General features: G+C 44.5%; 1 protein-coding gene and 1 pseudogene across 4 annotated transcripts in view; one reads left to right on the top strand and one right to left on the bottom strand.

Moving 5' to 3' along the window:
• Positions 1-991: 991 nt before the first annotated feature.
• Positions 992-27664, bottom strand: part of ILKAP (ILK associated serine/threonine phosphatase) — a 28789-nt gene continuing 2116 nt past the window's right edge. Inside the window, exons 2-12 of one of the 3 annotated variants that reach the window (XM_079710335.1) lie at positions 21051-21116; positions 20521-20577; positions 16962-17081; positions 15387-15513; positions 13869-13975; positions 13374-13467; positions 13002-13089; positions 11510-11631; positions 4700-4819; positions 1523-1604; positions 992-1264 (exon numbers count right to left, since the gene is read on the bottom strand). In XM_079710335.1, the coding sequence (XP_079566461.1) occupies positions 1124-1264; positions 1523-1604; positions 4700-4819; positions 11510-11631; positions 13002-13089; positions 13374-13467; positions 13869-13975; positions 15387-15513; positions 16962-17081; positions 20521-20577; positions 21051-21116 (1124 nt within the window). In that variant the 3' untranslated portion in view covers positions 992-1123. Of the gene's footprint in view, positions 1265-1522; positions 1605-4699; positions 4820-11509; positions 11632-13001; positions 13090-13373; positions 13468-13868; positions 13976-15386; positions 15514-16961; positions 17082-20520; positions 20578-21050; positions 21117-27664 lie in introns of those variants that run through there. The other 2 variants (XM_079710334.1, XM_079710333.1) reach the window with 2 other exon arrangements.
• On the top strand, positions 22015-23058 carry LOC307057220 (heterogeneous nuclear ribonucleoprotein A1-like; annotated as a pseudogene). Its single transcript has one exon. The product of its transcript is annotated as a heterogeneous nuclear ribonucleoprotein A1-like (transcript).

Raw genomic sequence — 27664 nt, 5'->3', positions numbered from 1 at the left:
CTCAGCAGAAATGAAACCTGGCTCTTAACACTCTGGGAAAGGGTGTGCTGGAAACGTTCCCGAGGTACTTGTGACGAGGTGATAAGGCCATGTGCGCAGGCTGGGCAGGGCCAGCAAACATGACAAAACAGCTTCAAAAGCAAATTTTCAGAATCTTACATCATCCTGAGGCAGCATTTACACAGAAAGACCTAAAAGCTGCTTTACTAAGTAATTACAGCAATACCAATGGCCTGCTTTACATATAAATAAGGGCTTGAAAAGAATTTTAGTTTGTTTTTCTGAGTAGGCTCATCATGCATTTTTAACATCTTTGACAGAAGTGTTATCGTGACGATCAACCTCAGCCCAGCACAGAACCAACTGAAAGCACATTCCTAAGACGGGAGGCTGGACTTGGCCACAGGGAACAGCAGCTTGACTGCTCAAACCTGGAAAAGTACGCATTTTACACCCAGGGGACCCAGACGTGAGACGCAGCAAACCCAGCCCTTCATAGAGTCCCTCAGCCAGACTGCATCTGTCATCACAGAATTGGAAATAAGCAGAATTCTGTGGTGTTTCTGGAGGGCCCGTTGGGGGCACACTGCTCTACAGAGTGACGGCCTCATCTTGTTCCACTGGCTGAGCCTGGGATCATGCCGCATAACGTTTTGTAACCTTATTTTTGTATAGAAAGCTGGAAGCAGCCAGAGCGCTCCAGCAGCCCTGGGCTCTGGTCGTGGCCTGTCCAATCCAGTCATTACCTCGATTTCCTCATTGTAAAATGCCACTTCCCCAACCAGTTATCATGAGGGTGAAAGGGCATAGGACAGGTGCGTATAAACTACAAAGCACTGCACAATGAGCAGCTTACGATGGGCCGTTATCACTGGCCAACCCAAGATGCCTATAATGGTTTTAACAAGGAGAGATCCAAAGCATATTCGAAAGCAAACACAACCTCTGAAAGGTCAAGAGTTACTCAAAATGTAGTAAGATAACTCAAAAGTCTAGAAAAAAAAAAAAAAACTTTATTTACAACCATGGGAATCCAACAGGAGTACACGAAACACATAATGTGCACAACACACAAAATGAACATCGGAAGTCCACACCATGCCGCGCTCCGGCCCGCAGCACCTCAGCGCCCTATCTGCACCACCATCACGGTGACATTGTCCGCCGAGCCCCGCTGCACCGCCTTGTTGGCCAGCCTGTTGCAGGCGGCTTCGTAGCGGGCATCCACGGCGGGCTTCCCTTCGCGGCTCTGGATCTTCTCATCCTACCGGACAGGAAAGGGGCACTGGTGAGTGGGGATCCTGCACCCCATCACTCTCCTGAGACACCAGAGCCACAAGGAAGAACTGCTCCCCAGTCCCCATCAGGGCGGGCAGGACAAACTGACCGGTGAGTGCCCGGGCTGGAGTTCCCACTCCCAACTACAGGGAACATGGGGGAGGAAGGGGGCTTCGGGACTTCTCCTCTAAAGCCCAAGTGCAGCTGGAACGACTGGCACCCTCTCCCTTGTGAGACTTCTTACCTCAAGGCAGGACAAGATGAAGTTCACGGCTTCTTCTGGGGTAAAGACCTTGAAGAGGCCATCACAGGCCAGCAAAATAAACCTACAACACAGAAAAAAATATAAATGGGTTTTAGCAGCAAACTTTATTAAATGGCCTGGCAGTGGAGGTAAAAATATTTGTCCAACTACTCAAAGGCTAAACATTTTTTAGAACCAATTTAACTTGTATGAGACAAAGGTTAAAACTACTTAAAAATATTTGTAGGTGAAATGTTATACATCAAAATTGGGACTACTCTCTGTTCACCAAACATTATGGATTAACCCAAACCCACTTCTTAGACAAACTCTAGGAAAATCACCAAATAAAATCCGTCAGGTGTTATGATAAATACATGCTAAATTTCTATCACCACATGCCTCGAGCCATTTCCCAAACATACTGTGTGGGCCAAAAGGTTCATTTGGTTTTTTCTGTAAGATGGCTCTAGTAGCACTCAATTGTGTTTAACTTCATTCGAAACAATTTTGTTAGATTGTATGTGACAGCTGTCATATCAGCGTACATTTTAAAAAAGACTTATTGGGTTTCCCTGGTGGCGCAGTGGTTGAGAGTCTGCCTGCCGATGCAGGGGACACGGATTCGTGCCCCGGTCTGGGAAGATCCCACGTGCCGTGGAGCGGCTGGGCCCGTGAGCCATGACCACTGAGCCTGCACGTCTGGAGCCTGTGCTCCGCAACAGGAGAGGCCACAACAGTGAGAGGCCCGTGTACCGAAAAAAAAAAAAGACATCAAAATTGGTGAATTTTTGTGTAGCCGTTTTAATACTGAAGATGGGAGAAAAAACAACATTTTCAGCATATTATGATTATTTCAATAAAGGTAAAAACTCAAGTGAAATGCAAAAAAAGATTTGTGCAGTGTATGGAGAAGGTGCTGTGACTGATCAAACGTGTCAAAAGTGGTCTGTGAAGTTTCGTGCTGGAGATTTCTCACTGGATGCTGCTCCATGGTCGGGTAGACCAGTTGAAGTAGACAGTGATCAAATCGAGATATTAATTGAGAACAATCAATGTTATACCACGCTGGAGATAGCCGACACACTCGAAATATCCAAATCAAGCGCTGAAAATCATTTGCACCAGCTTGGTTATGTTCATTGCTTTGATGTTTCAGTTCCACGTAAGTTAAGCGAAAAAAACCTTCTTGACCACATTTCCGCATGCGATTCTCTACTGAAATGTAATGAAAATGTTCCATTTTTAAAAATCATGATGGGTGATGAAAAGTGACAATGTGGAACGGAAGAGATCGTGGGGCAAGCGAAATGAACCACCACCAACCACACCAAAGGCCGGTCTTCATCCAAAGAAGGTGATGTTGTGTATATGGTGGGATTGGAAGGGAGTCGTCTATTATGAGATCCTTCTGGAAAACCAAACGATTAATTCCAACAAGTACTGCTCCCAATTAGACCAACTGAAAGCAGCACTCGACGAAAAGCATCCAGAATTAGTCAACAGAAAACGCATAATCTTCCATCAGGATAAGGCAAGATCTCATGTTTCTTTGATGACCAGGCAAAAACTGTTACAGCTTGGCTGGGAAGTTTGATTCATCCACCGTATTCACCAGACATTGCACCTTCGGATTTCCATTTATTTCAGTCTTTACAAAATTCTCTCAATGGAAAACAATGTCAATTCCCTGGAGGACTGTAAAAGGCCCCTGGAACAGTTCTTTGCTCAAAAAGATAAAAAGTTTGGGGAAGATGGGATTGTGAAGTTGCCTGAAAAATGGCAGAAGGCAGTGGAACAAAAGGGTGAATACGCTGTTCAATAAAGTTCTTGGTGAAAATGAAAAATGTGTCTTTTATTTTTACTTAAAAAACTGAAGGCACTTTTTGGCCCACCCAATAAAACTGACAGTCTGTGGACTTAAGGAATGTTCTCAAGCACTCACTCCCCACGTGGAGGGAGAACCACCTTCCACTTTCACCACCTGAGAACAGGACTACCTTCCTTTCAAAGCTCCCTCTAGGCTTCCCAAGGAGTGTCTTTCTGAACAATGATGGATGAGACGAGACAGTTCTGGTTCTCCTAGGACAGTTTCCCCACAGATCTAACACCCTTCTCTCCTCATTTTAATACCCAGGTCCTGGTTTTCCTCTTTGGACTGGGCATTCATTCAACAAGTATCTACCAAGCACATGGTTCGTGCTTGGGACCTAGCAAGGCACAGGTCCAAGCAGGTGCCGGCCCCTTCCACTGAGGTGACAGACCCTAAGCAAGAGGCCACACAAACACACAACCATGATCCAAAGCAGAGGGAGCTCGAGCAGCACATACAACAGGGGGCCTGGTCTAATGGGGACAGACGAGACTCCCCTGAGGCATCATCTGGCAAACCAGAGGAGCTGGGGGAACCGTGTCCCAAGACGCTCGCTCAGCAGGCGGGGGGCCGGGGTAAGGCTCCTCCCTCGCAGCACTGGCCTCCCCGGTCTCCTTCCACTGCTGCCTTAGTTCACCTCTCCCATCCCCACCCGCAGCAAGGGCCAGTGCCTCAGTTCCTAACTGGCCGCTGGGCTCCATCCTACTCCAGCCTCCAACACTGACTTGCTGAGGGCTTCCGGCACCAGGCACGGTGCCTCACCTTCAAGCAGCTCAGAATTAGGGGCTGGACAATTAAACAAGGGGTCTCTTTCTCAACCTAACGACTCTGCTTCAAAACCTCCCACGATTCTCCACCAATTATGAGCTAAAATTCAAGCTCCTCAGCAAAGAATCCAGGGCCTTTACAATCTGTCCCCAGGTACCCTGCCATCACTTTCCTGACTCCCTATTATGGCATCTGCCTGGCCACATTTTCATCCTGTCCGTTGTGTCCGCTCTGCCAAAAAGCCCTTCTCTTTTCTCCAGCAAGGATGTCTCTCTCCCCGCCACAGCCAAAGTCTCCCAGAGCACCCCACACTCTTAAGACACACTAGACTGGAACCGCCCATTCACAGGTGCTCCCCACCGGCAGACTGGACCCCACGAGAGCACAAACGGTATTTTATTTATCCCTGCACCTCTAGGGCCTAGCACAGTGCCCGAGACATGGCTGCCCACCCCAGCTTCACTACACAAACTGGAAGAAATCAGAAGAGAAACAAAACCATGTGTGTGCACACCTGTGCCTCTGGGAGGTTTTACCTGTCGTTGGGGGTCAGCTGGCAGCGTCTGATATCTGGCACAGAAGTGACCCCACAGCGCTTGTACTGCCCATCCCCAATGGAGCGGGACACCTCCAGCACACCCAGGACACGCCCGTCCCTAAAATGAGGGGAAAAGCAAATTCAGATTCCATCTGACAGATCACGGGCCACAGTACTCAGAATCCAATCTTAAAAGCAGAAAAATGGGATAGAGTAAAAGATGTAACCTGTGGAACCCACATCTCTTAGCCTCTAACACATAGCAGCGTCTGAGCATTTTTGTGCTGAGGCTTCTTTGTTCTAGGTCGTTCACACTCCTGCTGCCCCTGGCTCAGCCCAACAGCACACTGATGGGGACAGCGCCCCCTCTAGCTGGCATATGGCAGCCCTGGGCCTAATCCACTGATTTGCCCACAGCCCAGGGTCAAACTTGACTGGATGGGGACCTGGCTTTGTTTTTATGTTAAAGCTGCTCACGTGATTCAACCATGTCACCAGAGTTAAGAATAGCTGGAACAGAGGGATATTTTGCATTTCACTCTGATCAGATTCGGAAAATACCTGGAAGTGACTATTCCCAGATTTGGAAGCGAGTTTTCTTTACACTGGGTATGAATACGATTTAATATGACTTAAGTACACAACTGGCAGTGTTCTGCACAGCACTGTACTTCCACCCATTCTGTTTTTAGAGGAGGGGTAGGGAGAGGGGAAGGTGGCCTATAAAAAGACAGAGTCCTGTCGGCAGGAGAAGCAGGCCCTAGCCTGACACTCCAAGGACAATTCTGGCAGCGTACTTGCTGTGTGACCGCGGGCAGCTGCAACCTCCCAAGCATCTAGACCCTCGTGTGTAAACCCAGAACCCACGCTTGACAAGGTGCATCGGAGCACTGAGCAAACAGCAAAGCTGTGTGTGGAGGTGCACTGTCACCACGGGGCTCCCCAACGATGGAACAAGCTCTGGAGATGCTGTGTGATGGACACACGTGGCCAGAAGCTGCTCGCCTGGGTCTGGGCTGCTGTCTCAGAGTCAGAGCTCAGCCTGGCCCCTGGCCCTTCACTGTGCCCACAAAGTCGCCCTCACCCTCCCAGTGGTCACAGCTGAATCACCAGCAACGAAGACTTCTGCCGGTGTCTGTGAAGAGCTGAGCAGTCTTCTCAAGTGCAAACGGTAAAACGCGCAGCAAGAGGGGCCGAAGTGCACAGGGGCCGAGCTGAAGAGTGAAGTGGGGCGGGGGGCGGGATCCCTCAGCCTCAAGAGCGCCTTTGAGGAAGCAGCTCAAAGCACGAGCACCGCGAGAAGCCAACAAAGCGCTTCTTCAGGACCAAGGGACTGGGTGCCTGGTGCGCACCCAACCCCATCCCCAAGTCATAAACCCAGCTTGTTTCAACGAGATTGTGTGCAATGGCAGGTCCCAAAGCCCCAGTGACTACCAGCACAACTCAGTACAGAAAACGTGGAACAATTCCTGAGTCTGATGAAGAAAAATGTGTGCGCCACAACACAGAAGCTGCCATTTTCATTCTTGTTTACTGAGCAAAGTTCTACACAGAGTGGAAACCTTACACTCACTCAACTACTGGAGTGACAGGAGAAAGCAACAACGGACAGAATCGCACACTCAGGAAAGCCACTTACACTTCAGAAACGGACACTGCAAGCTGGCTGTCACTCTGCCTGCACCCAGTGTGACAGGCTATCTAAGACGTGTGTGTGCAAACGCCAGTCAGCTCCAGGGGCCAGTGCCAACTCTAAGGCTGTGCATCACAAGAGCACGAAGTCACACCACCTGCCCTTCGTGGTCAGTGACAACTGGAACAGGACCACACCCGACGAGGCCTGTCCGGAACCAGCCACGTGGATGTGTGGGCTCGCACTTCCCGGCCTGCTCCAATCCTCCTCGGCAGAGCTCCTCCACACGTACCCGATACGCGGCCAGCTTCCTAAACGCACAATAGGAAGCTGCGTGCTCTGCAGCGGGTTCTCCCTCAACAAACGGCTGAAAATCCACTCTCCTCCCGCTACCCTCAAAGTTCTCCCCCAAGACCACCATGCGGAGGAGGGAGTGGGTTTTGAGGTCCACACTCGTGACCCACGTGCCTGCCCCCGGTACCAGTCGTCCCCGGGCCTGGCCTCCCGCCCTCAAGCAACGTTTGCTCCACGCTGCTTTGCTCCTCATCTCCTTCCCATGTGCCCAGCAATCAGAGAACTGCTGTTCTATTGGCGGGAAAGTCGTTCAACAGAGTCCCCTGATCGTAGCTCTTTTTGCTGCCATTTTCTGTTCCGGTTCTCCCTTCACAATCGGAGAGGGAGGCACTGAGACAGCCAGTCTGGCTGTGAGGACAAGCCAGACCCTGCTCGGACTTCAGCAACTCTGGCAGATGGGCAAATGCAGGGACGCAATGGTCCTGACAGGCTCACAGAGCTGAGGCTGGGAGGTGGACGCTCCATCTTCTTCTGACCATCCCAAGATTGCAGGTGCCAAGATCCGGTGTATTAATACGATGGGTGCTACAGAGGAGACTGCAGGTATGACTCCAGAACTGTTTTGTTTTGTCATCAGAGACCTGTACCAGCACAAATACTGTGAATCTGACACTAAATGCTACATGTGCAAGCTTCCCTTCAGCAGTTCAGTTGCCTTTCTTGTAAAATAAACACAAAACTGTTTTCACCTTCTCCGAGGAAGTCACCTGAAGGAGTGTAACGCACTGCTGCATACCGTATACTACCTTCAGTGTAAGCAAGTAGGAAAATAAAAATACATACATGGATTTGCTTATTTTTGTAAAAACAAACACTGGAAAGAATCAGGAAATAAGGGTGAAGGGAACAGAGACGAAAGCATGTCTAACTGTGCCTTTTGTTTAACTTAGATAATTAACCACGTACATGTGGGGGGTTTTCATTTTTTAAGTTGTGGTAAAAATACACGTAACATAAAATTTACCATCTTAACCACTTTTTTTTTTTTTTTTTTTGCGGTTCGCGGGCCTCTCACTGTTGTGGCCTCTCCCGTTGCGGAGCACAGGCTCCGGACGCGCAGGCTCAGCGGCCACGGCTCACGGGCCCAGCCGCTCCGCGGCATGTGGGATCTTCCCAGACCGGGGCACGAACCCGTGTCCCCTGCATCGGCAGGCGGACTCTCAACCACTGCGCCACCAGGGAAGCCCTTAACTACTTTTAAACGTACAGTTGAGTGGCATTAAGTACATTCACGTTGTTGTGCAACCATCACCACAATCCATCTCCAAAAACCTTCCCATCTTCCCAAACTGAACTCTGGGGCCATTAAACACCGACTCCCCCTCCCCCTCCCCCGACAACTCCCACCCTACTTTCTGTCCCGGTGACGATTCTGACCACTCAGGGACCTCATATAAGTGAAACCATACAGCAATCACTCTTCTGTGACCAGCTTATTCCACTTAGCAAAATGTCCTCAAGGTTCATCCATGCGACAGGATTTCCTTCCTTGTTAAGGCTGAATAGTATTTCCACTGTACGGAGAAATCATATTTTGTTCATCATTTCATCTATGGATGGACACTTGGGTTGCTTCCACCTTTTGGTTCTTGTGAAAAATGCTGCTATGAACATGGGTGCATGCCTATCTCTTCAAATCCACTGCTTTGAATTTTGGGGGGTATATACCCAGGAGTGGAATTGCTAGATCATATGGTAGATCTATTTATTTTTTATTTTTAAATTTATTTTTTATTGAAGTACAGTTGATTTACAATGTTGTGATGATAGATCTATTTTTAATTTGTGAGGAACTGCCAAACTATTTTCCACAGCAGATGCACCATTTTACATTCCCACCAGCAGGAAAAGCCCTGAAGTTGAAATCAAAATGAAACTAATGATCATAATAACCAGAGTGTAACAAAACCGCAGTGAAATTAATTATTCCATGTTTACACACAGTACTCTGTATATCCTCAGTGAAGCATGCTAAGGATAAGAGAACCACAAGGAACTCAAATTCATTAATAGTGATACTGTTGATACTATGATTTCCAAGCTATTTTGGCAAATAAATATACTAATGTTGTTAGAAGCCAAGATTTTCAGCATAAAAGAAGACACTACAACTACTGAATCAAGGAAGTTAAGAGAAAGCCCTATAAGGGTCCAATCTGAATGAGAAATAGCCATCTAAGCTCACAGCCGAGAGAGAGAGAGAGAGAGAGAGAGAGAGAGAGAGAGAGAGAGAGAGAGAGAGAATGTGTGTGTGTGTGTGTGTGTGTGTGTGTGTGTGTGTGTCCCCTGGCTCTTAGAACAGATGCAGAATTGATGATGCTGCAGTTGAAACAAGCATCCCCAGCATATGGAGCTCAGTTTTAAGACAAAGGCAGAGTGTCTGAAGCAAGCTGAAGCTCCCTCCCACTGGCCACAGATGAGGTCATGTGAGCAGCAAGAGCACCCTGCCTCTACAGCTAGAATCAGCACCTCGAATACATAAAGCCACCTGCAGTGACTCATGGAGCAAGGAAAAGGGGATGGAGAGAAGCAGAGAAGGGAAAGAAAACACTAGTTTCCACAACTGTGGGTGGCTCTCACTCTGCAAATGGTGATTAAAGAATTCAACATTTACCTTGCTTTCAGGGAGAAAGAAACTATGGTTCATCCCCTACTGATGAAGGAAAGCCTTTTTTTTACAGGATGCCTGCCAATACACGTAGAAGGAAGCACAGAAGTAGATGATCATCTTTGCCATCCCTGTGAAATAAATGATTCATGCAAGGATCACTAAGGGATGCTAAAATCGTCAGCTGAAAGGCTGGTGGGCCACAATGTTCACAAGGTGCTCGAGTGCATCTCCCCGGATCATGGGCTGATTACACGGAAACATGTCCTTTCACTCTGGAGCCATCTGTTGTCACCACATGGTAGCCAGCATGGAATCAGTATCACACCAGTGACCTTACATGGCTAGTGAAATGAGGGACTATCAAAAATACATAGCATCCCCCATCAAATATTTTTGCTGAAAATGTTTAATCTGAATTTAAAGAAGCCTTTAGACCTAACTTCTAGTTTACAAGAAATACACACAAGCAACTTAAACGATACCATGAAAAAACAGCACTGGTGACCCTGTACAAGTGCTGACTAGTGATGATCCAAGCCTAGTACAAGTGGAGACGATTCCACACGGAAAGATGTGAGTCCAAAGTAGATGCGAACACTGACCAGGCCCTGGTTTCAGAGACACTGTGGGGACAATTGGGGAAATATGAGTACAGACGGGATATCAGATAACCTAATACAACCTAAGGAATTATTATTTTCTTAGGTGTTACGTCTGCAACTAACTTTTAAATGGTTCAGCCAAACACATCCATAAACAGACAAAGCAAAATGGCAAAATGTTAACTACTGAATCTAGGTGGTAGATACTGAAATGTTTACTCTTTTAAAATTTTTTCTGCATGTTTGAAAATTTTAATAATAAAAGGGGGAGGGGTGGAGGAAAAGAAACAGCATGCCAACCCTGGCCTCAGGCAGGAGATGGGCCACAGCCTGGCCCTGCTGCTCAGGAACAGAAAGCCCCTGCTGTCTCTGAGCCTCCCACCCCACTTCTCTAAACTGAGGGGCTCACCCTAAGCCCACACTGTTCTTAGTAAGTAGGGACTGGGAAACAGGAAGTAAATGCAATGCAGCTAATCTTACTTTCAGCCATAGGACTGCCAATGTCAAAATCTTTTCAAGGAGTTCAGGCAAAAGCAGAATTTTAAAGTTATAATAAAGGGCAGAAAAGGTGATGCCGACACTAACACTGGGGTCACATTCTCGGGCATTAACTTCCACAGCAGTCGTGGGGGAGAAGTCAGGCACAGAGCACCGGCCAAGGTCTGAACCCAGCCTACAATTCCGTCGATGCTCACGTAGACAGCCACAACCAAGACCCAAATCACCTTTTACTAACCCAGGAGTTTTTTTAACCAACCCTAAGAATTCTAACTGCTCTCCAGAGACCTCCCTGCACCCCTGGCTAGAAACAGCCTGAAGCAATAATTAAAACTGCCCCAAATAAACAACAGAAGAGAAACTACACATCCAAGGACAAATAACTGCACTCTTACACTGATATATTACTTCTCCCTTATCTCCAACAGGAGACAAAATCCTCATGGGGTCAAACTGTAAGATGAACCAGAAAACACCTCTGATCAAATTCATAATGCAATGTCCTTAAAGTATAATTCTCCTAAAGTGCAGAAAAGACTTAAGCCCTCCTTCAGCTACCTGAGAGATGGCAGATGATAAACCAGAGCCGGCACACACTCTGCAAAGGTGTAAAGAGAGATGAACTGGAATTGCCGCGGACGCAGCCAGGTAAGAGCCGCCCTCTGGGCTAGATAAGTTGTTCCCCAGGAAGACCAGAGGTGATCAGCACACACTACTGTCTTACATTTACTGTCTTAACCACTTCAGATTTTCTCTCTGGAGAATTTGCTGAAAACTGTAGCTTACCGGGTTGTGACAAATGACAGCTTTTATGAGAGTTACCAGGACCAGAGACAATGCTGCAAACGGTGAACTTGAATTTGAGACAGGTCTCCTTCTTTTGCAAACGTAGGGAAGCACGTTTCTGGCATACATTTTTTGCTCCCACCTGGACACAGGTGAAACCCTACAACACTCGTTCACCTACTTCAGCTTCACCAGGTTAGACCTCATACAGAGTCTCATTACGCTGAAGACTGCGTGACACAGCACGTTCCACCCTCAGAGGGCTCAAGGCTGCTTTTACATAGTGAACCCTCCTTCCCGGAGTTCCCGTCACTCCCTGGTTACCTGACATTCCCTCCAGCCTTCTGTATTCTCATTCGTTCTTCATACTGGGTTGGATTATGCTCCTTGCTGAGGCTTAAGGCTGCATGTTTTTGACTCTCCTCATTGTAACGACACAGGATTGCCTGGGAAGATGGAGAGTACAATGGCTGTGAAATTTAATGAGCCCAGCACCTGAAGTTGACAGCTGAAGAGAAAGGTTAACAATGGAGTTTCAGATTCAGCCTCCGGCTGACAAACTTGAGTTCAGTGGATCAAGCATCAAAAGTACAAGTAGCAAAGTGGTGTCACAAAAAAAATTCAGGGAGAGAAGCCCCGGGCTTGGGTCTCAACTCTGGTGCAAACTCTGCTGCATGACCATAGCTCACTGCTCACCCTCACTAGGCCATTATCTTCTCATCTGTGACGTGAAAGGGAGGACCTAACAGGTACCAAGGCCCCTTTAGGCGTTACCATTCCAAGAGTTTACAATGGCAAAGACGAGGGCAGTTTGGTGGGCTGACCAAGTACCTCTCCGTGGGTTCCCACCACCATGTTTACTGTGTGGTAACTTCCGGACAAACCTCTTATTCTACAGAGGAGGAAGCCTGAGGCCCAGGGGATAAGCATCGTGCCTAGAGTCAGCGAGCAAGGCCAGGACTCAAACTTGGGCCTGACTCCAAAGTCTCTCTTTTTTTTTGGCCAATTTTACTCATGTTGTTTTTTTAAGTCCTTTGATCTAAACACCTATGTACAAGAGACAGTCCACCAGACAGATCCACTAAAGCATCACCAGAATATGAACTCCACTAGGGCAGGGCTGTCATCTGTGATGCTCATAGCTCCTAGTGCTCCATGTTTATAAATCACCCTAAAAGCAACAGGGGTGGGGAGCAGCTATTTCCATGTCTGAAGATGCTATTAAGAGTGGGAAGGTCACTTTGTCCAGTGACTGCTGAACAAACATGGAGAATGGCTGAAAAGCAAGCGGCAATGGAGGTGAACATCCGCCCCTGGCAGGGGAGGTGGGAGGGACTGCAGAGACCCTGCAGAGCACCGCCCTCCAGCTCCGAGTCATTCCCCACAACTGGGACTGGGACACAGGATGTCACCAGTGGGAAATCATCGGGTTTCTCCCTCAGCCATGTGTACGGGGCTCAACGGATACATGTCACATCATCTAGCACTTTCTAGCTACAGCTTTTGAGTTATTCACTCATTACGGCCTGAGGTCAGAGAAATGAAAATGAATATTTAAGGTAATTAAATTCCAACTCACAGCTCTGTATCTGACAGACAGGGTATAAGCCTTCCCAGAGAACAAACAGCCTCAAGCTTCGCTGCTGTTCCCTGACCCAAAACTTAAACTCTGCAGCAGAACCCCCTGCAGCAACCCCACAAGAAGAAAGATTCCAACCCAGCCATCATCACTGTAATCTTATTCAGCAAGTGCTTCTACAGCTCTTCCCCCATATGACATGCTGTTATCTAAGTGGGTGGCTCCAGAGTCACATACCCGACTATCTCCGAGGTTGGCAATATAAAGAATGTTGTCTACAGCCAGAACACAGGTAGCAGTGGACCCATCTTTCCAGGCAGGCTTCCTGGGGGGAAACACATCAGAAATACAGTCACCACCAACATGCTAGCACTTTGAGACCAATTTCCAGAGTTGAATGGGAAGTGTCATATACTTTTAAAATGGATGGTTTCTTCGATATGTGCTTTTTTCTGTTCCAGATTTCGTTAAGTTGTGAGAGATTACTTGGTGCTAGGAACTTTTCAAACGTGAGCATTAGCATTAAACTGTATTAGAAGGCCTGGAATGCGTTTAGGAAAACAACACGTGCACTCCACTCACGTGTCTTCATGTGGTTATTACACTTACTGGCTTGAAGCTTGCTTCAGGAATTCTTCATCAGTATGCTTGAAAGTGTCCAAGAGGCATCTTTTCACGGTTTTCTCTACACTGATTACATCTCCTGTTACAGAAGGAACAAAAGAAAGCAAACTCTTAAGGAGGGAAGATTATCCTCCCGCCACTGTCATTTTGTTTCTATATTACGACCAAGGACAACCTGTACTTCCTCACCTTTAAGTGCCATCTGCATTTGGTTTTAGTAGTCTCCCAAATACAAAGGCAAGACATTCACTTGTACCCAAAGACATTCCACGAGAGGGGCCAATCACTCAGAGACACGAGAAGTTCCATACCAGGCACACCTGCACGGCCACTGCGCCTGCTCACCTCGGAGCCGCCTCCTCTCAGCCCTGCTCTTTTAGAGTCACCAAGGACTCTTTGCTAAAGCCAGTGACATGTCACTGATCAGCACAAACAGCCAACACCAAGATGAACATGAACCGATCTAGCTCTCAGTCTCACCTTTAGGAAATTTCCTGATTAAGTTCTGATGCAAATTCTGTGCAGCAAATTTTGAGGCTCGAATTCCTCCATGTCCATCGAAAACAGCAAAATATGAAACCCGGGTACTGTAACAATGAACTGAGAGTCAGAGAGATTCTCATGGCAAAGACTATTCCTCTCCATAAAAGCTGTTAACTCTTAGACAGCGAACATTTAACATTACCCTGAGACAAACATTTAAGTAACTTCAGTGACGTTTTAAAATTAAGAATGAAAAACTCACACTTGTTTTTAAAAATCAAGATCTATTAACCCTGATTTTTCACTAAACTAAAATTCAGAACTTTTTTCTATTTAAAGCAGATTTAGTTTCAAACACTAACACACAGATAAACAGTTACTGATCCAAGACGGTCAAAAATATCTGTAAGAGTTATAGCTGATTCACTTTGTTGTATAGCAGAAACTAACACAATATTGTAAAGCAATTATACTCCAATAAAGATATTTTAAAAAATTATTTTAAAAAATCTATGAGAGAGGGAACAGGTGATTTCAGAATTCTTGCTCAAACTTTGACCAATATAGAATTCTTAAAGCCTACCTTACTAGTCTTATTCCTATTCCCCTTTCAAGTTTTGCCAAAAAACATAAATAGAATAATTGTCATTAAAAAACTGTTTCAAGAAGGATAGAACAAAAATGCCTACGAGAAATGACATTTATTCTGCAGAGCTGCTCTTTTTTCGAACATTTTTGGAATTCCTTTTCAATTTGGGACATCAAAAGCCATGAAAAAATAAACTTCATGTGGTTGATAACTCAGAATCTTACAGCATAGTATTTGCTAGTTATGGCTTAGTGTTCCTCAATTAAATCTATCCCGAAAATATCTGCCCCCATGGGGCTCTCCAGAAGCCCCTTTCCTGGGTTTAAAAGCAACTCCAAAGCCTATTCCTGCTCTTGGTGAGCAATGGCTTTTCCTCCATGCCTCTTCCTTCATTCTAGTTTGTACAACTGCAGGAAATCTTTCACTGTCTTCTTCTTGATGCCATTTCTGCTTTTTTGTTCTCTTTCTGGGCCCTCACTATATACACTAGCTCTCCCGGATCACCACTCACCTCTGTAATTAGCAGCTTCTATCTCTATCTCCTGGGTCAAAGAATAAGAATACTATCTGCCAGAACCTCTTCAGGTACTGGTGGAAAGCAGCACACCCCAAGACCCAAAATAGGGAGAGTCATTGCCCAATTAGCAGGGTTTCTCAAGTTCAGCAGGACAATTGTTGTAGGGCTAACCCGTGCACTACAGGGTAACATCCTGGCCTCCACTCACCATATGCCAGGAGCACATCCCCCACTGTGACAACCAAAATGTTCCTAGGGGGCAAAACCAACCCCAGCTGAGAACTACTGATGTTGAACCAAGCAGCTCAAGAAATATGTCTTTCTAATAAACACAAACTGCATACAGTCCAAAGTTCCCATCAGAACAGAGACTTCTATGCCATCAGGCTGCTGGAGCACAGACACTCACATGAGGGAGGAGGGGGGCCTACACTCCTCGGTGATGTCATTCAGGATGACATGGGCGTCCTGCATCTCCTCCCGCTCGCCCTTCCGCTCAGCCACGTAGCCTTTCAAACCAAAGATCACCGAAGAGCCTAAGAAAAAGAGAACAAAAAGCCAATACAAAACTGTGCCCTTCTCTCCAGAAGCCCTAGTCCCAGAGCAAATGAGAGGGAACTATGGCTGTTCTACTCAGCAATGCCCTAATGCTGCAAACAAATAAGCTATACCCCTCAAGGCATCTCCCGGGCTGCAAGTCTGTTACAAGATTCAGATCACTGTTGGACAGGGCCGGTCTCTGCAAGGCTGAGCAGTGGAAAGGAGACAGCAGACGACAGCAAGTTAGTACAGAATGGCTCCTCTTGGGAGGACATTAAGTCAAAGCACCAGAGCAAGGAATGTGCTGTCATCCCACAGAAGTGGGATTTGAACTGGGGCAAGGAATTCTGTGCAAATCTAGTCTGTCAATAATTTAATAAGGACAGAAAAATTCCTAGTTTAGAGGAATGCAAGCAAGTAGAGTTTATCCCTAATGCCCTGTTGGATACACTGGAAATATATATTTCCATGCTTGAGGCTGGAAGAATTTGAACAAATGGTAAGATCAGCTGCTTTTACTTTAACTGAGGAAGGAAAGGAAAAAGGAGATCACTGGAGGAGCAGAAATTTCTCTTTAATGGCTGGTTTAAGCTTTTTCTGACACCTAGAGCCATAGAAGTGATAGAATGAGCGCTTTCTGAAGAGCGGCTGGTGGCAGGCACAGTGCTCTCCAGGCTCAAGGCAGTGACAAGCCAAGCTGAGCGCACATCTTCCCAGCAGAGGCGGAGCAGGTCCTCTCACACCTCCACGTGCAGCCTACAGCCTCTGCCTTGAGATCACTTATGGCACAAGACAAAGTGGCCGGTGCAATAAGTGAAAATCCACAGTTTTTCTCTTTAGCTGATACTTTTAATTTCTTCCCCACTCACTGGGACATGTTACAAAGCTGACTACAAATTTCAATTGCTTTTTCCAGCCTCAGGCTGTCTCTTGGGACCTGCCTACTGAGCTATTCACAGAATTCCAAGTGCTAACCAACAGGCTGGGGACAAGGACAGGTGGCCGGAGAGAAACTGGGGGGCCAATAAGCTAAACACTCACCGCCGAAGGCTAAGTAAGAACTACCTGTGGTTTTTAACCCTTGAAGGAGGACAAATGCAGGTTTCCTATCTGACCAAAGGTAACAGATGTACATGGAGGGCAAAGAGAGAGGGGAAGCAACAGTAAACTTCTGGAAATCCGTCTGCAAATAAGAAACCCCATCCACTTCTTAAATACAGACGTTAAAAGGAAGCACTGGGTTGGCCAAAAAGATCATTCAGTTATGAATACATGATTCAATGAAGTTCTTGGGGAAAATGAAAAATGTCTTTTAGTGTTACTTAAAACCGAACGAACTTTTTGGCCAATCCAATATTATCGTCGGAAAGCTGAGCTTGTTTTTTGCTCTGGGTTGTCTTACAATATGAAGTCTAATACATTTGTTTTCAAACTGTCTGAAAACCTTTACAAACTTTCTTTTCCACAAGCTCTTCACTGCCATTCTTCTCTTCTTCAGAGGTTTTTCTCTTTGCTCCTTTCCCTTCATTCTTTACCACCTGGGATATCGAAGTGTCAAGAGAACCTGGAAATATAAAGTCAAAGCCAGACAGAAACACAGCTGTAGACGGTAAGAGTCCCTAGCAGACCAGGCTCCCTCCCAGCCCTCAGAGACAAAAGACATTTGAGAGAGGCCTGGCAGAGAGAGAGGCACAGCAGTCACGGCTATGACTTTGAGGGGTGGGGCAGTGCCTGGGTACCCACAGTGGGAGACCACAAATTAAGATCCAGGCCCCGCTCAGACTGACATAAGAGGACATGCAAGAGAGGCTTCTCAGTGGTAAAAATACACATTCTTATCTTGGGGCTATGGCACATATATGATGTTTTACATCCACAAGCCCTTACTTATAAATAAGTTTCCCAAATCTGCAAAGTGAAATGTCCTGAACCAGTTCAAAAGAGTAACAAGTGTAGGGCTTCCCTGGTGGCGCAGTGGTTGAGAGTCCACCTGCCGATGCAGGGGACACGGGTTCGTGCCCCGGTCCAGGAAGATCCCACATGCCGCGGAGCGGCTGGGCCCGTGAGCCATGGCCGCTGAGCCTGCGCGTCCGGAGCCTGTGCTCCGCAACAGGAGAGGCCACAACAGTGAGAGGACCGCGTACAGAAAGAAAGAAAAAAAAGTAACAATTGCCAAAAAAGGCTTAAAATAAACATCAGGCTTTAAGAACTGTATGTATCCTGAAAGGCAAAATAGGACTGCTGAAGCCATTCCCACTTGCAAAGGGACGAATTTGTATTCAAAGCCAGAGCTAAGAGCACCTGCAGTGTGTATGCATTTTGGAACAACAGAAGTCTAGTTTCAAATCTCTGCCACTTCCAAGGGGTGTGCCCTTAAGGCAAGTTACTTAACCTTCCAGCCTCAGTTTCTTCACCCGTAAAAGGGTGAATACTGTCCTCTCCGGGGGTTGTTTGAAAACTGCTGGGGAGAAGGTATGTAAAGCATTCATCACAGTGCCTGGTCCATCAAGTATCCAATAAATGGCCCTAAGTATTCTCTGCATTTAGGTATAAAAGCATGCAACCATTTATTATTCATTCAACTATTCTTTGCCAGACATTTCTGAGTACTGAGAAAAAAAAGGAAAGAAATGTCCCTGCCCGCAAGAAGGGTCAATTACTTGCAAAGGACAGATTTCTGCAACAGTATAACACACACATCCTACCCCACATAGTAAGGCAAATTAACTGGGACAATGTCATGGATTTCCCAATGGTCTCTTCATTAGCCTCCTGTCACTTACTGTTTGTGTTCCAGTTTTCCCAATGTGTATGTAAAAGAATCTTCCTTTCTTTTAAATTGAAAAACAGAGAAATTTTTTGAACTGTTATTGACTTCTAAGTGAATCACACTGTCATCAGAGAATGTGGTCTACGTATGAAGCTGATTCTTTATTGGGACTTACTTTATGGCCTAGCATGCAGTCAATTTTTGTAAATGGCTCTTGCCTGCTTGAGAAGAAAAATATGTCTTCTCAAGAAAGCCTAAGTACTGGATACAAGATTGGATTCTATATCCAAAAAAAAAAAAAAAATCAAGCTTGTTAACAATGGTGTTGACGTCTTCTAAGTCGCTACTAGTTTATTGCCTTTTGCCGTGTGGATAACTAAGATGTAACTATGCTACATCTTCCTTTTTTAAATTAAATCTGTTAAGAGCCCTAGTTGCACACGTTAACTTTCATTTTAACTAAGTGCACTGTCTTTATTGGGAAGGTTTTAGGGTAAATTGTACGAGAATGCTGTAATTTTTTGGTATGGATACATAGCCTGAAAACCTGAGACTTCTTATGTAAGACGATTGTGATACTTTTTCTAAATATAGGAATGATACCTAATTTAATCCATACTTTCTAGACTAATCCCAATGAATTTATGGTAAAGAATTAATAATACAAAAAATATACTTGAAAAGCAGCAAGTGTTCTATTTGACAACATAAGGAAGGTTTTTTACACTAGAGGATAACTTCACATGAAAAAGGACAGCCTGCATCCCCACTGTCCCCCACCATTGCCCTACCTTCCCCCTCCCTTGGGGGGAATTCCATGTGAGAAGTTCTCGGTTAGTGGAATAATACATTCGTCATATATGACAACCTAGAAGAATCGGCTCTATTTTCCCCTTCTGTGTAATTGGGACATAAAAGGAAAAGTTAAACATTTACAGGAACAGGTAGAGCCAATGTTAATAGGCTTGACAAACATGAAATCAAATCAAAAAAAAGAATCTTGAGAATATAAAAGGACTGACTGGAAAATAATTAACTAAGGTCTTGAATTTCAAGAATTCAAATTCTTGCACATGGTCTGTACCAGTCAGTAAAGCAGTGTCATTCTGACTTCATTTTCTTAAAATCAAAATTCTTTTTAATGTAAGTGGCATAAAACAGATGACTTATTTATCAGGAATACTGAAAATATTTTAACGGTACTTCATATATTCAGACACTTCGGCTGGATACATTTGGGTCTGTCAGGAATGTAACAAGACAAAACCAGAATGACAGACTGAGATTTTCTTTTAAACGTTAATAACAGGGGCTTCCCTGGTGGCGCAGTGGTTGAGAATCTGCCTGCTAATGCAGGGGACACGGGTTCGAGCCCTGGTCTGGGAAGATCCCACATGCCACGGAGCAACTAGGCCCGTGAGCCACAACTACTGAGCCTGCGCGTCTGGAGCCTGTGCTCCGCAACAAGAGAGGCCGCGATAGTGAGAGGCCCATGCACCGCGATGAAGAGTGGCCCCCACTTGCCACAACTAGAGAAAGCCCTCGCACAGAAACGAAGACCCAACACAGCCAAAAGTAAATAAATAAATAAATAAATAAACCGTTAATAACAAAGATCAAAGTAAATTACTGAACTCTCACTTCTTAAAAGTCAGTTGCAAGAGGTTAAACCCCAAGAAGTAAAAAATAATCACCAAAAAGTGACGTAGCATTTAAGTGTCTTTTTGCTCCCACCTAATGGTATCTATTTAGGGGGTTTTTTTGCGGGAACTTAGTTCCCCAACCAGGGATCAAACCTTGGCCCCAGCAGTGAAAGCACTGAGTCCTAACGGCTGGACTGCCAAGAAATTCCTGGTATCTATTTAGTTTTTATGTGTTTTTTTTTTTTGCGGTACGCGGGCCTCTCACTGCTGTGGCCTCTCCCGCTGCGGAGCACAGGCTCCGGACGCGCAGGCTCAACGGCCATGGCTCACGGGCCCAGCCACTCCGCGGCATGTGGGATCTTCCCGGACCGGGGCACGAACCTGTGTCCCCTGCATCGGCAGGCGGACTCTCAACCACTGCGCCGCCAGGGAAGCCCTCTATTTAATAGTTTTAATAAACCTTATGTTGTATTATGATTTAATGTCATCCTAAGGCTTGTTACAAGCTATAAATAAATAAATTTTACGTAAGGGTAAAATACTACATATTATTTCCATCAGCATGTTGGACATTTTTCCCTACCACTTACCTGAATCACCACTGCTGGCTGGTGGGAGATCATCAAAAAGCAAAGGTCCCCCCGATCCTGAAACACAGCAGAACACTGAGTGAGCCCACAAAACCAGGAGGATGCTTAAGTTTCAGAATCCATCCCACCAGGACACCTACACAGGTCATTGAAATAAACTCAAAACTCTTGTGTCAATCCAGTGGCAACTCATACTGTGCTAAATAACGTCTTGAACCTATTTTATTTTAAAGTCCTATCATTTCAAAGGAAACAAAAAAATCTGCCTTAAAGAGTTAAATCTTATTCCAGCTAGTATATTAAACACTCAAATGAACCAGAGAAAACTGCTCAACACTTTTATGCAGTTTCTCAGGGCTAGCGACTAGCAGATTTTTCTGCCTTACCTGATGCCATGGATTCAAAACTTAAGACAGTCCAACACCTAAAACATCTGTGTGTTGAAAATGGGGGAAAGGGAAAAAGATTGAGACAACTACAATCCCAGGATGACATGTTGACACACACCTGGGAGAGCCTGAAGACTGTACCTGAGTCAGTACTGCTGGCCGGAGGGAGATCATCAAAGAGCAGAGATCCTTTCTGAGCTTCTTTCCCTAGAACACGGAACACCTGCTTAGAGAGCATTTGGTCATTGGCCAGATGGGATTCAAAGGGGGACATCTTTAAGTTTGCCATTAAATTCAAATCTTCTCCCCGCTGCTGGACAAAGCTTATTTTTAAAAAATATTTTCTTGACAACCATTTAATACGGACATTTGTTTCCAAAAAGTTACAGTCAACATATAATACAAGCAATGAAAGATGACCCAACAGGCGTTTTAAGGGCTATTGGGTGTTTTGAGGGAAACAAGTATTTTTTTTGATAATTTCACTATTGAACAAATATTTTAAAATCTTTCTTTAAAAGTGAATCCTGGGAAGAAAAAACTGACTCTAGAGCAAAACAATAATTCTATCTTGGTACCTCAATACAGAACTTCAGAGATAAAGGGACCCTTCAAAGATCTACAGGTCTTAAAAATCCTATTTCAGTACCATTCTGAATTAACCACCAGGGAGAATCTTAAACACACGGAGCACAGAGATGGTGAGAGGCCTGAGGGAAGCCAATCTGCCTTAACAGCCCAGTGCCCAATTCAATAAATATCTAGGAAGAAAATGAGGGATTTCAGATACTCCAAGGTAAACTCAGGAGAAAGCCAGGAAACTTTCTATCTAAAAACCTAAAGATTTACCTACCAAAAGTACTTATCTGAAATGTTTTATACTCAATTATCCCTTTCCACATAAAATTTAACCATTATTCCTTCTCCAGCTTTCCCCCAAATTTCTATTGAAGCTATGAAATACATGAACTGACGCACAGGAACGTGGGGGAAACAGAGGGCTAAAGATGAAGGTGTGGACATCCACGTCCCATGAAGTTCAACACACTGATCTTTTTCCTCTGAGTTCAAGTACAGAAATGCATTTAAAAACCAATTCAGAGATACGTTCGGTAGATTACTCCTTTCTGCTCATGGACGCCGCCGAGTAGCATCGTTGACGTCTCCCCCCCACCCCCACTGCCGTCATGTCTAAGTCACAGTCACCCAAAGAGCCCGAACAGCTGCGGAAGCTCTTCATCGGAGGTTTGAGCTTTGAAACAACCGATGAGAGTCTGAGGAGCCATTGTGAGCAGTGGGGAACGCTCACAGATTGTGTGGTAATGAGAGATCCAAACACCAAACGCTCCAGAGGCTTCAGGTTTGTCACATATGCCACTGTGGAGGAGGTGGATGTGGCCATGAATGCAAGGCCACACAAGGTGGATGGAAGAGTTGTGGGACCAAAGAGGGCCATCTCAAGAGAAGATTCTCAAAGACCTGGTGCCCACTTAACTGTGAAAAAGATTTTGTTTGGTGGCATTAAAAAAGACACTGAAGAATATCATCTAAGAGATTATTTTGAACAGTATGGGAAAATTGAAGTGACTGAAATCATGACTGATCGAGGCAGTGGCAAAAAGAGAGGCTTTGCTTTCATAACCTTTGATGACCATGACTCTGTAGACAAGACTGTCAGTCAGAAATACCACACTGTGAATGGCCACAGCTGTGAAGTAAGGAAAGCCCCATCTAAGCAAGAGATGGCTAGTTCCTCATCCAGCCAAAGAGGTCGAAGTGGTTCTGGAAACTTTGGTGGTGGTCGTGGAGGTGGTTTTGGTGGGAATGACAACTTTGTCGTGGAGGAGACTTCAGTGGCCGAGGTGGCTTTGGTGGCAGCCGCGGTGGTGGTGGCTATGGTGGCCATGGGGATGACTATAATGGGTTTGGTAATGATGGAAGTAATTTTGGAGGTGGTGGAAGCTACCATGATTTGGGCAGTTACAACAATCAATCTTCAAATTTTGGACCCATGAAAGGAGGAAACTTTGGAGGCAGAAGTGCTGGCCCCTATGGTGGTGGAGGCCAATACTTTGCCAAACCCCGAAACCAAGGTGGCTGTGGTGGTTCCAGTAGCAGCAGTAGCTATGGCAGTGGCAGAAGGTTTTGATTACTGCCAGGAAACAAAGCTTAGCAGGAGAGGAGAGCCAGAGAAGTGACAGGGAAGCTACAGGTTACAACAGATTTGTGAATTTAGCCAAGCACAGTGGTGGCAGGGCCTAGCTGCTACAAAGAAGACATGTTTTAGACAATACTCATGTGTATGGGCAAAAAAACTCGAGGACTGTATTTGTGACTAATTGTATAACAGGTTATTTTAGTTTCTGTTCTGTGGAAAGTGTAAAGCATTCCAACAAAGGGTTTTAATGTAGATTTTTTTTTTTGCACCCATGCTGTTGATTGCTAAATGTAATAGTCGGATCATGACGCTGAATAAATGTGTCTTTTTTTAAATGTGCTGTGTAAAGTTAGTCTACTCCGAAGCCATTTTGGTAAACTACCCCAACACTGTGAAGTTAGTATTCCTTCAGGGTGATGCCAGGTTCCATTCAAAATTTATTTACAACCTGCTTTGGTGGAGAAGTTATTGTCTTCTGAAACCTTGGTGTAGTTGAACTGACAGGTACTGCGTTGTGACCTGGAGTTCACCGTGAAAAGGGTCACCCAAGCCAAGTCATGGAGTTTTTTGATTATTAATATATGATTGTTGGCATATCCTATGCAATATATCTAAATTGGATTATGGTACCAGACATAGATGGGAATGAAGCTTGTGTATCATCCATTATCATGTGTAATAAATAAACAATTTAATACCCTCTTAAAAAAATAAAAAACCAATTCAATGTGTATGCTCCAAAAGTTTCATCCATATTGTCTTTCTGCCTAGAAATGAGCTGGGTATCAATTTTACTTTTTTAAAAAAGTAAAAATTTTAATTAAAATTTATAAACTCCAAGAAAGGAAATTTCTTCAGGAGTCTTTAGGTCAGAAGCACATTAAATATCTGGTAATTCCTAATTTAACAAAAAGTAACTCTTCTGCTTTATACCCCTAATGCAAATGGGAAATGTCTACTCCATAAATTACATTTTTATCCCTTAGGATTACCCTAAAGATATTAAGTAATTACAAATACTTTCATTTTTCTCACAAGTGACATAAAGACTCTGTGGGAAGTATCCAAAAAACAGCATTAGGAGGACACTAAAAGGCATTTAGGATAACCATTTACTCACTGTATTAATCCTCCTACAAGAATTGCTAATATTCTAGCGAGCCACTTCCAAGGGAAACTCACACTGTATTGGTCTAAGCATCAACATGCCCATTCCAACAGACTCAAAACCGAATAGGATGACCCAGAACAATCACACTGGATTCAGCGGGGCCAGGGCACCAGGCATCTTGGCAGAGGGGGACATTACAGGGAGGAGGCCAACCTGAAGACAATCAACCCTTCCCCTTACGCAGGGTCCGATTTTAAGTTTTGAATTAAACTACCCATCTAAATCAGGTCTTTCCAAATCCAATGTCCAATGGGGCAAAGTCCTCTTTTACGCAGGTATTAATACATTTTCGGTCCTGGCAAGCATTCCTCATAATAGACTTTCCAGCTTAGCACTAGCCTGGCCTCTCTCCTTTGGCGACAACTCAGTCTAAGTCAGTTCCCCAAACCTACCACCAGCCCCAGAGAAGGGCTTATCTTCCCATGCTGAACTGAATGAGTCTCTCCTCTCCTCTGTCACTCTGGAATACTGTGAGTGGTATTTCAATTAAACACAATGAGATCATCTCATATTTTTGTTGGCCACAACTTATATAAATGATAATTAACATTCGCTGCCCGTCAGGAACTATTCTCGTGCTCTACATATTTTAACGGATTTAATCCTTACAATAACCTTATGAGGTGGGTACTATTATTATTGTAACTTACTGATAAGGAAACTGAGGCACTTAGGTTTAAATAACTGTCCAAGAGAGAGCCAGTCAGGAGTGGAGATCCAAACCCAGGCAGCCTGCTTTCCCAGCCCATGTTCTTGGTGAGGTGCTACACTGCCCCCACCCCACACTGTTCTAGGAACTTCACAAGGATCATCTCATTTAACCCTTAAACAACCCCACAAAGAGAATCCCGAGGCTCTGTAAGATCTCTGGAACACCTTTTTGCAACATCAAAAGGGTCAGAGTTAGAACAGCTTGCATCTGGGTTCTTTAACAACTATCTGTAGGTCACAGAGGCTATAAAGGGAACTTCTGGTTAGCCAGAACCTTACATTCTGTTTTGGATAAATAGTAATTCAAAGTATTTGGGGCTGCAATCATTGGACCAAGTGTGACCTTGACACTAAACTTTGGAAGAGGCCCCTGAGTTCTAAATATAAGAACTCTCATAAAGAAAGAAACAAGACAGAAAACAAGTTTTTCACTACAGTTAATCTTATCTAGGTTGTTGTTGTTTTAAGTTACCTACATTCTGAAGCTAAGTCTACTGAAAGTTACATACTATGCTGAGAAAAACACTCTTGGGCTGATTATATTCATATTAGCTATAAGTTGCTACGTACAGTAAAGCAACAACAAGCTTTTAAATATTTTGCCTAAATTGCTTCTTATACCTGGATTTTCTTTTCAACTACAAATGTGACACAGTTGACCTCCTCATCCGAGGATGTGGAACCTGTGGATACTGAGGGCCATTGTACTAGGCCATTTTATTGATATATAAGGGACTTGAGCATCCTCGGATTTTGGTATCCGAAAGGGATCCTGGAACCAATCCCCCACAGATACTGAGGGACCACTGTACATGTTTTCCAAATACCAAGGATGTATTAGAAAAAGGCCCCGCCTCCCCACCACTGTAACAGTTTATTGTATATTTTCCACTTTCCTTTATGCTCATGAACTTGTGTATGTGCATTTTAATTTTTAAAAGGTAGAAGTATACTATACACAGCACTCTACATATATCATTATTCATGTAAGCCATCACACTGGGTCTAATGATTCATTTCAACAGCCGCACACTATTCTCTATGGGAAGCACTGCCACTCACTTGGTCTGGTTCTCTTACTGATGGGCAAGCAGCATGATTCTGGTTTATTTACATGACAAATAATGCCACAATAAACAACCCTAGGCTTATATCCTTATTTTATCTGCTAACTGCTGGTCAAAGGGTAAATAAATAAATCTGACAAATGCCAAAATTTGTTCCAAAAAAAGTTGTGGTAACTTTCACCCCCCACACACTTTATGAGAATATCCATTTCTCTACATCCTCATTACCATCTTGCCAATTTTTAAATCTGATGGGTGAAAAATATGGCACATCAGTGATTTGCTATTCCTTTCCAGTGACGGAGGAAGCTGAGCATCTGGTTGATGGGTCATTTGCATTTCTTCCTCTATAAACTGTCAGGACACATCCTATGACCATTTTTCTAACGGGTCATCTCTTTTTCTTATTAATTTATCTGCGCCTTTCCCTTACTAGGGATAGTAACCTTTAGTAATGTGTACCACAACTACTTTCTCTCAGTCTGTCTTTTGCCTTTGTGCTATTTTGCCTGCAGAAACTTTTTATTTTTACATAGCTAAATCCATTCTGATTTTTATGACTTGAGTTTTTTCTTATTAACCCTGAAGTTTTACAATCAGTCCAAGTTTTTTCTAATACCTTAGCCTTTATTTTATATTCAGATCTCCAATTTTCTAAAAGGAAATATTTTGAAGGTGGCCTGCCAAGCAAATATTTATTTAGTCCCTGACAGCTGACCGTCAGCTTTAAAGTGTACTGGTGTAGTGAAAGAACCACCCTATAAAACTGAAACCAGGTTACTGCCCAAACAACTTTAAACCAGGACTCCTTTAACTTGTTTGGACTGCCAAATATAAGCTGTCAGTCTTTAAAGACATCAAGTAAGCACTTTTATGAGTATGATGTACCAGAGAAATTCCAGTTCTATCTGATAATAACAAACATACTTCCTTTTTTAGGTAAGCTATGTATACTGTATATAAAAAACCTGATTTCACTCAGCAGTCAAAACATGTTAGGGGTTGGGATGAAAACTCCTAATTTAGCACAAAATCTGAAAACATTTAATGCGTTCTTTCCACATTTTTCTTCAGACCATAAAAATTAAGAGGCTTGGGGTAGGAACATTAGATGTAACGTTTAAAACAAAAATCAAAGAACTAAATAAAATACACTTGATGTGATCTGAGGAGTGTGATACTTCCTCCCTTTGGACACTTAGTGTTTTCACAAAATCCACTGAAGAGTGCATTTTTTTCCCCTTTTGAATGGCTGTGAAAGTTAACTCATAGAGTAGCATCTACTAGGCACTAGCATCTACTAAGCGCAGACCTCGTGCTCTACCTGTGCTAAATACTGTACACACAGCGCCCTTTCTAACCTGTGGGCTAACAGGAGGAGGCAACACTCATCTTTCCCAGAAGCAGGAACAGCCACAGAAGACAGCAAGAGCAGAGTTGGGATCAGAAACCACACAGTCTGATATCATGTCTGGAACAACTCTTTTTTGGGGACTGCGAAAGTGTCTAGGTCTTTTATTGTTCCCTGAATTAGCTCAGAAATTGGTGGCACCTGCACATCCTTTGTGAGGGTCATGATGGTGCGATTTAGCCTCATCTCTCCATCCACTTCATGAAACCAACTTTATTTTCCTTTCATTCTCTCTAC

Source organism: Hyperoodon ampullatus (assembly GCF_949752795.1).
Source record: "Hyperoodon ampullatus genome assembly, chromosome: 8".
Taxonomy (NCBI): domain Eukaryota; kingdom Metazoa; phylum Chordata; class Mammalia; order Artiodactyla; family Ziphiidae; genus Hyperoodon; species Hyperoodon ampullatus.
The sequence above is the reverse complement of the archived record's forward strand: the minus strand, read 5'-3'. Positions and strand labels throughout refer to the sequence as shown.